General features: G+C 39.2%; 3 protein-coding genes across 6 annotated transcripts in view; 2 read left to right on the plus strand and 1 right to left on the minus strand.

Moving 5' to 3' along the window:
• The first annotated feature begins 524 nt into the window (after nucleotides 1-524).
• On the plus strand, nucleotides 525-1,475 carry LOC105268873 (pupal cuticle protein Edg-78E). Its single transcript, XM_011308746.1, has 2 exons — nucleotides 525-635; nucleotides 860-1,475. Exons 1-2 carry the CDS (start codon nucleotides 621-623, stop codon nucleotides 1,364-1,366), a joined length of 522 nt encoding a protein of 173 aa, XP_011307048.1. The 5' UTR covers nucleotides 525-620; the 3' UTR covers nucleotides 1,367-1,475.
• Nucleotides 1,476-1,732: 257 nt separating this feature from the next.
• Nucleotides 1,733-4,161, plus strand: Golgin84 (Golgin-84). Of its 3 annotated transcripts, none has more exons than XM_011308749.1 (5): nucleotides 1,733-1,772; nucleotides 1,898-2,127; nucleotides 2,236-3,496; nucleotides 3,617-3,841; nucleotides 4,042-4,161. In XM_011308749.1, exons 2-5 carry the CDS (start codon nucleotides 1,982-1,984, stop codon nucleotides 4,099-4,101), a joined length of 1,692 nt encoding a protein of 563 aa, XP_011307051.1. In that variant the 5' UTR covers nucleotides 1,733-1,772; nucleotides 1,898-1,981; the 3' UTR covers nucleotides 4,102-4,161. The 3 variants fall into 3 exon arrangements, with proteins under 3 accessions (XP_011307051.1, XP_011307052.1, XP_011307050.1); XM_011308750.1 differs by having other exon boundaries at nucleotides 1,741-1,790; XM_011308748.1 differs by having other exon boundaries at nucleotides 1,741-2,127.
• Nucleotides 4,162-4,733: 572 nt separating this feature from the next.
• Cipc (Clock interacting protein circadian) overlaps nucleotides 4,734-8,335 on the minus strand; it is a 36,826-nt gene continuing 33,224 nt past the window's right edge. For both annotated transcript variants that reach the window (XM_011308753.1, XM_011308754.1), the window contains exons 2-3: nucleotides 6,547-6,804; nucleotides 4,734-6,023 (exon numbers count right to left, since the gene is read on the minus strand). In XM_011308753.1, coding sequence (XP_011307055.1) covers nucleotides 5,704-6,023; nucleotides 6,547-6,804 — 578 coding nt within the window. In that variant the 3' untranslated portion in view covers nucleotides 4,734-5,703. The remainder of the gene's footprint in view (nucleotides 6,024-6,546; nucleotides 6,805-8,335) is intronic.

The raw sequence follows: 8,335 nt of genomic DNA on the forward strand, positions 1-8,335 counted from the left end.
TCATTTCTATGCATTATTGCATGGGCGAATTATACGGAGGTGCGACTCTCAAGGCCATTCGGTGTTCTCAGGCGAGTCTGGGTCAGATTGTCTCTCCCATCCAGTGAATTTCGGTTTAAGCAAACTGCAAGTTGCGTCACACACCGTAATTTATGTAATGAAAGATAAACATTCGGATTATATTTATTATTTCACAGCTCGATATGCGAATAATCCCGAGTGACGAATGGCGACAGTTTACGATTTAATACGTCGATTATAATTAAATCGCAATGGCACTTCCGCGTCGTGAATGATTAATTGATGAATCAGAGTATCTGGTCTCAGCCAAAAAATCACAATGAGTAATCAATGGTCTTGAGATCCGAGCCGATTGATAAATAATCGAAACCCAACGAGAATATTCTGCCATCGCGAGATCCTATCCCCGAAGATCTTCATAAATTCGTTTTTTTATCGCTCGATCCGATCGGAAATTGAAAAAAACAAAATTATTAAACCGGACTGGTTCCACAATAACAATTTTTTTAGGGAAAATAAATAGGGTATAAAAAGAGGAGTGAATTTTTCGGAGAGCATCAGTCGAGGGAACGCTCCAGTAGCCGATCATCTCCAGGAGAATGAAGAATTTTCTGGTAACACTATCAAATTAAAATAATATTCGAAAAGCTTGAAAAATATCGAGTCATTTTTTCATGAGAACCGAGAGATTCCAAAAAATTCTAATATCCCATGTGATTCAACGGAAGTGATCGATCATGGATCGATCAAGTATTTGTATCGAATCTGGTAATCGATCACCGCCGACGCATTAACGACAATTGCGCATTGCGTAATGTGAATTGAATGCGTGTTTCAGATATTATTGGCTTTTGTGGTGGCGATTTGCGTCTCGCAACCTGTGAATAATGTCCAGAGGAAAAATATTGCCGGACAGAGCCCAGGGCAAGTGTTCCAGGGACAGGTTCCAGTGGAGCACGTGCAGGTTCCCGTTGGAATAATATCGCAGGATTCTGAGGTAAATCCCGACGGCTCTTTCCACAACGTCTGGGAGTCGGAGAATGGCATCAGAGTCCAGGAGGAGGCGTCGGTGAAGCTCCTGAGAGACAATACTGTCGTTCAGACGGTCGTCGGACAGGTCAGCTACGTTGATCCCGAGGGCACGCAAGTGGTACTGAGGTATGTAGCTGATGAGAACGGATTTCACCCTGAGGGGGAACATCTTCCGACACCACCGCCCGTTCCAACAGGCATTGCCAGGGGCCTGGAGTGGATTCAAGCTCATCCACCTGTCGAGGAGACCAAACCCCTGGAGGAGACTCCCACCCAGGGGGTGTCCTTCGAAGCCAATCGCCGTAATAATTAAATCTTCAAATTCTCAATTCTTCACATGTCATTTTTAGGATTTGACTGCCTTGTACACTAGATTTTTTTTAGTGCACATTAAAAATAAAGACATCAACTATTTTACGAAATCACCGGGTCTTTCAAGTTTTTTTCCCCTCAGATTTAATTACAACAGAAAAATTGCAATGGATTTTCAAAAAAAAATTGGAAAATTTGCATCGAAAAATTTCTAGAGATATCTCTCGTATTTTCGAATCAATCAATTAATTATCAAATCCCAGTATAAATCTGGGATTTACCAACAATTAAAAGTGAAGAAATACGAGGAGAGTGAAGCACTAGTAGTACGTCTGGTGTACACCAGAAAGCACCACACAATCATCTTCGTGGAGGAGTAATGGCAGTGGAAAAGTCATTTATCCTACGTACGTGTCATTTCACTTGTAAATATTGACAATGCAAAACGATAGTAAATAAGACTAACCGATCTTCCGAGTAAAAACTATTTCTGAGTGTGACTGTAGCTCGACAAAAATTTCCTATTTCCCAGGATTTATCACGAGTGTCATCAACCATTCACCTACTTCCCGATTTCTATTTTCTGAGAATCATTAACAGTATTGTCTATTGTGATATGGCGTGGTTGTCTGGTCTCGCTGGCAAGGCTGAAACATTGCTTAATAAAATTGATCAGAACACAGCAGCCGCTCTAAGCAAGGAGAAATATGACTCTGAGCAGGATCAGCTGATCAACGTCACCTCAGTGGATCCATCTGACAGGCGAGGATTATTTGATCTTAATTTTTTAACATCACAGTCTTTTCCCACGTATTGATAATAATATTATTATTATTTCCACATTCAATAACCAAGAGAATTGATTTCCAGTTGCCAATCAAATAATTCCCAGTCGATCAGCACCCCGGAGGGTACTCCAAAAAAATCGACACACGATGAAAACCTGACAGCGTATTTAAGCAGACTATCAACGCCAACGAGAAAAGCCAATAGTCCTCATCTCCCTCCTGGGACACCATCCTCGTTATCAGTGGAGACATCAGATCCCAAGGATTCATTATCAGAATACTCCAACAGTGGTCGATCATCCCCAGAGCTTTCTCACACCCTCATCGACCTCATCCCAGAGCAGTCGTCATCAGATCCAACAGCTGAGAATATTCACCTGAGGCAGGAAATCGAGAGCCTGAGGAATGAATTGCTGGTGTCAATGCACGTTGAGAGATCGATTGAGAGTGAACAGAGTGAGATGCAGGGTAAAATGGAAATGCTGAGGCAGGAGTACGAGTACAAATTGAATCAGCAGAGACAGCAAATTGAGCATTTGACAAGGGCATCGAAAAATTTTAAGCAGTCGAAACTAGGGAGGAGGGGTTTGGAGCAGCAGAATGAGCTGCTGAGCAAGCAGCACACGGATTATCAGAAGGAGATTGAGATGATGAGGGAGAGGATGGAGAAATTGGAGGTGGAGAATGGACAGTTGGTCAAGGAGATTGACGATCTCAAGGGTAATCTGGAGAGGAGTAGGCTGGATCTCGTGGCCAACAGGCAGGAGCTGGAGCAGCATCGGGCCAGGGCAATAAAGACACTCCAGGAGAAGGAGAAACTCATCGCTGAGCTCAGGGGGAGTAACGGTGACACTGGGGTAGATAATTCTGCGACGATTATGGAATTGAATCAACTCAGGCAGGAGTGCAATGGACTCAGGCATGAGAATCAACAGGTTGGTGAGCAGTTGAGAAATGCTCGGGAGGAGTTGGTCACTGCTGACTTGAAGATCGAGGAGGCTAGCAGGAAATTCGCAGCTGCCAGCAGGGAACTCCAGGAGATCATCTCCATGGAGAAGAGAAAAAGGAGTGAGGCTGAGGACGACGTGGGTAGACACCTGCAGGAAGTTCGGGATGTCAAGGAGGAGATGGCGGCACAGATTGGAGTTTGCACTGGTAAACTCAGAAAACAGGAGGACGAAATATCAAGGCTCAGGTCACAACTCTCCGCTGTCTCCACACCCTCCAGTGCTGTTGAGGAGAGGCTTGCTACCCTCACCAGGACTCTTGTCACTAAACAGAATGAACTTGAGGGACTGACGACTGAGAAGAATGCATTGAGACTACAATTGGAAAAGGCTGAGGTACATTTGAATATTTTTGTTCGATTTCTTCTGGACTTGAGAAAATAAAATGACTATTAAAATTATAATTATTGTATTTATCGGGGAAATTGTCATGCATGATCTGTATATTTTCTTCAGCACGAGTACAGAAAGTTGCTTGGAAATTCCCGAAAACCGTACAACGTAAATGACACTGACGATGCCAAAGCCCAAGTGCCAACGTTCCTCATGGAAACACCATTTGACACATCAATGGCTCGAAAAGTAAAGAGAGCCTATTCGTCCTTAGACGCGATCAGCGTGAGGACTGGAGTCTTCCTGAGACGATATCCCCTAGCCAGAATATTCGTCATAATCTACATCGTACGTATCTTCTTCAATTGTAACAATGAGCAACGAATTACAAATGATTAATGCGAAAAAATGTATCATTTGTGCGCATAAAATTTGAATTGAAACGAGGTCTTGAATTATTTATCGATACCTCAATTATTCGTCTTTGGAAAAAATGTAAACAGTAGCTGATCATCATTTTTTAAAATGATTAATTATTTTTTCTCCAGGCTCTACTTCAATTCTGGGTACTCGTAGTACTTCTCTCCCAGTCTCCAGATGCTCACTGACAGGACCCACAGCCCCACCAATGTTCATGAATTTTTTAAATAAATTGTCAATATTTTAAATAATGGTCGATTTATTCTAATTTCATTATCATGATAATACTATAATACTTCAGATGAATTCCATCAATCACTTGTCAGGCATTCCCCCTCGTCATCTCACGGAATAAATAAATAAATCATCCAGTCACTTAATCTACGCATTGAACACTGCCTGAAACCATTCACACTATCACCTCGAATCATCAAAATCCGAATCCAGTGCTTTCCTCAATTATCGATAGAATATATTCTAAAATCGACAAAAAGCTTGTCAAGCTTCAAAACCAAATAGGGGAAGCTGGGGCTTTGGATTTCTCTCCATCATCAAAAAATCACTCAATTATGTGACATCATATTTTTGTCCAGATCACTCATCACTCACAACTCAACCGGTCGATCTATTTCTGAGTCATGAATATTTGAAAACTCTCCGAAATATTCCAGCTTCCCCTACTTAAGACTCAAAAATTCGCTAAAATAAATTTTCCCTTAGTCCGGGTAAATATCTATAATTAAGTTTCACGTATAAAAAAAATTCATCAGAAAAATTCAGCGGAAGTTTCAAGAAAATTTTCTTAGGATTCATTCGAAATCATCGATAATTTCTGTTTAAATTTCATTCCTTTTTTGATTAATTTTTGAAGCGCTGAATTTTTCCATTGAGTTTTTTCGTCCGTGTCATCTAATGTGCTGGCAGCGGTTATCGGATATCAATTTCAACTCGATTGTAAGATTTATATCAAAAACGTCATGTACTGATATGCGAAGAGCCTAGATATCTCTAATTATTCTAAATTGTATAAGCCGAAAATTTTGATATTTCTAGTGAAAGCCATTGAATCGTCATCTCAAAACTACTCCAAAAACTATTTAGAAAAAGAGACACTGAAGGGCACTGGAAAGTATGATTCAATTTATCTAGAATGAATCGCCCAGTTTATTGAATCAATCATCCAAAATTGTTCCTGTGGTGAAATGCAGTTCTGCCTCTCGTTTTTCTTCAAACACTGGACGATCCACTTGAATTAGGTTTTCTCAATCTATTTCCGAAGTATCAGGCACGAGACGTTTCTCTAAATATTTCATAGCTCTTGCAGCAGATAGGAGTCGCTTGTATATGAAAAATAGAATGGAAAAAGTCTTGACAGTCAACTGACTCTCAATGATGCAGAGCTGATAAAAAAAAATCTATTCAATCCAAGAAAATAGTCTCATCTCCATAGCAATTTACATTACATCTGCAGTTGATTGTAAAATTTTCTTGTATGAAATAAATTTTATTTGTCGAAATGAATTGATTTTTTTCTCGACGTAAAACAGCTAATACGTCTGTAATTATCTTTGTAGTATATCAGTTTTAAGTTTCTTCTTCTCAACGAGACCCTAATCTCTATCTCAATCAGGAGATGCGGAGAATAATTATCTCCATTCGTAATTAATCTACGTGATTACTCTAATACGCAGTGATATGAAAAAATGGTACATGTATGGGGAAATGTACCCTCTAAATCATGGAAAGCATCATTTCATAAGTTCCAAATTGTGGAATTGGATTATGAGATCCTAGAAGAGGCAGTCGGAGGTTATTCCGTTGTTGGTGTCTGGTAAAATGCAGGTGGATGTCACGTGGTTTGACGATTTTATTTCAAAATTGTCGGTATTTTGCCTGGTGTTGTCGACTTCCATTTCGCCTGTTGACGATGATACCACGGTGGATTCTTCAAGTTGTTCTACTCGTTGCTCTATTTTTTCTTTGGCCTGTCGATTGTTCATTTGAGATCTGATAAAATTTTGGGTCTCCAGACATAGAGCATCCACTCTCTTCTGGAGTACATGATTGCGACGAACTAGCACCAGAGTTCGAATAACAATGTCCAGCAATTCTGCGGAAATTATTCGGGCCTATTATTTATCATGAATGATAAATCATTATTTTTCATGAATCTTTACTTGGCGTAATTTTACGAAAATTACCAATTGATAATAATTGAATATTCATTAATTATCATTAAATTATCATCAAAATGGGACTTTCTGTTTTCCCAGATTTTTTAAATTTTCAGAAACAGATCCAGCTCGACTAGAAAAATTCTCTTAAATTGCAAGACTCCATTCAATAGTCAATAAAACAAAAAAAATAAAAAAATAAAATATTTGTATTGCCGTCCCAAGCCTAGCACGCGTTGAGAAAAAAAAGTTACATCTGCAAGTAAATATACTTGCAACAAGTAATAGCCTGACATCTACATAAAATTTCCATTCCCATTTACATCTTGAATAAATTTGTATTCCACTAATAAATATCATTAGTAAAAACAATTTTTCCTCAATACGAGTTATATTGACGGATATATTAACTCAGTGCTCAATTACGATTAAAAATGACAGCAATTAATCGAATTTCACCTTTTCTCCTTTTCTCGATGAGCCTCAACTGCTCTTGTCTAGGCTCATCAGGTATTCTAGCTCCTGGTAAAACCAACTCATGACAATTACCCTGCCAATTGCCATTTTTAACCGAAATTTGTCTGCACTCAATCCTGGAGTGTCTATTGATGGCTCTCTCCTGCCAGTACTTTCTCCTCACACAAGGTGCATCAGTACCAGCTTTTGGAAAATCAGCCATGCAAATTGTTGGCGCCATAATACCAAGAAAACTGCAGCCTATAAAAAGACGGTTGAATTCATGAATGAAAAGTAGTCATTACGTCCGATCTAAAATTAATGAAATTGGGTGGTTGTGGTGGGTATGATGGAGGGGGTATTATCGACGTGCACCATTGCACGCTACAGAATGTAGAACATCAGGTGGCCTTGAACCTTGGGGATACACGTGCGGAAGGAAATCGTAACGCGTTACGCGCCCACTTGTGACGTCCGACATGTGAACGAAATAAAATCCCCAGTTACGAATGACGTGGGGAAAACATCTCCAGCTATGGACGACTAATCGAGACCGAATGACCTATTTATTTCCAGAATTATCGAGAGGAATTTCATTCCAGGGGATTTTACATCCGACGGTGAGAGGGTGGATCCAAGGGGTTTGTTGGGGAATATTTAGATGAGTCTTTAGATGGAGACAACAGGGAAATAATGACACTTTATTTGTCTCAGGGGCTGAACTCGGAGATTAATTTTATCTAGTCGAGTCATATCTCTATCTAATCCGGTTATGCCACATGTGCCAATCCCCTCCTATCTTCGGTGAATTATTTCACTTCTAAGTATTCCACGGGTAAGAAACTGAAGGTGACGTTGTCTGACACGTGGAGGAAACGGGAAAAACAAGTGTTTCGGTGGAGATGTGGTGGGAGGGATGGTGTGATTGATACTTATGGATGAGATCAATTCCCCGGATCCATGGTCCACGTGTCCATTTTTATTAGTATGATTTCAGTTTGATTTCTATTTCATTTTTACTTCACGTGTCTCAAAAAAAAATACTGGAGTATTTACCTTGTAATAACCAGGATTTGTTCTCCAGTTTTTTTTTTCAATTAATCAATTTTACCGCGTGTTCCCCGGAATTCCATAATAATCGGAGTAAATTGGAGATTCGATGCTATCAGAAAGCCAAGATTTATCGTGAATGATTGTTTATTTATTTTTTTTTTTGTGTATTTCACTTTATTTTCTGCTCTGGTATATTTTACTGAGATGCAAGATGCAGAGGGAGTTATTACGCTGGGTATTATTCTCAAATGTCATGTTTCATCCCCATGTAATATCCTCGGTGATTCGGTTTCACCCACTCCCAACGCCTCCGCATGACCTCCGGGTTTGCGAAAATGTCATGCTCTCAATCTCGCCATTAAAAACTCACTGGGACGATTTAATTTAAAAACTCACTGGGACGATTTAATTATTTGAAAAATTTGATTTAATGGCTTGCCCCAGGGGATGCTCATTACAACATTCATTATTGCAGTAATAAAAAAATATATTAAGAGGGACAACGATATTTCAATTATTTTATAATTCTATTAAATAATTTGAAAAGATTTACTCGATACAAGAAGTTAATATCTTGAAATTAAAATTTTTTTGGGATGTGAATCTTGGATAAACTTTTCTTGATGATTAATTAAAATTAATTTACCGTGATGACTTGAGGTTTTTAATTAACGAAGAATGACACTTTTAATTTGAAATATGCACTTCAGAGTATTTTTAGATTAATGTTTAGAAGGTT

This window comes from Fopius arisanus, unplaced genomic scaffold (assembly GCF_000806365.1).
Source record: "Fopius arisanus strain USDA-PBARC FA_bdor unplaced genomic scaffold, ASM80636v1 scaffold00062, whole genome shotgun sequence".
Classification (NCBI taxonomy): Eukaryota; Metazoa; Arthropoda; class Insecta; order Hymenoptera; family Braconidae; genus Fopius; species Fopius arisanus.

What these genes read in the sequence shown, in the direction of transcription:
- Golgin84 (XM_011308749.1), top strand. Translation starts at nt 1,982, where the DNA reads ATGGCGTGGTTGTCTGGTCTCGCTGGCAAGGCTGAAACATTGCTTAAT. An exon ending in TCAGTGGATCCATCTGACAG is followed by an intron (nt 2,128 to 2,235) that starts GCGAGGATTATT and finishes ATTGATTTCCAG; the next exon opens with TTGCCAATCAAATAATTCCC. An exon ending in TACAATTGGAAAAGGCTGAG is followed by an intron (nt 3,497 to 3,616) that starts GTACATTTGAAT and finishes TATTTTCTTCAG; the next exon opens with CACGAGTACAGAAAGTTGCT.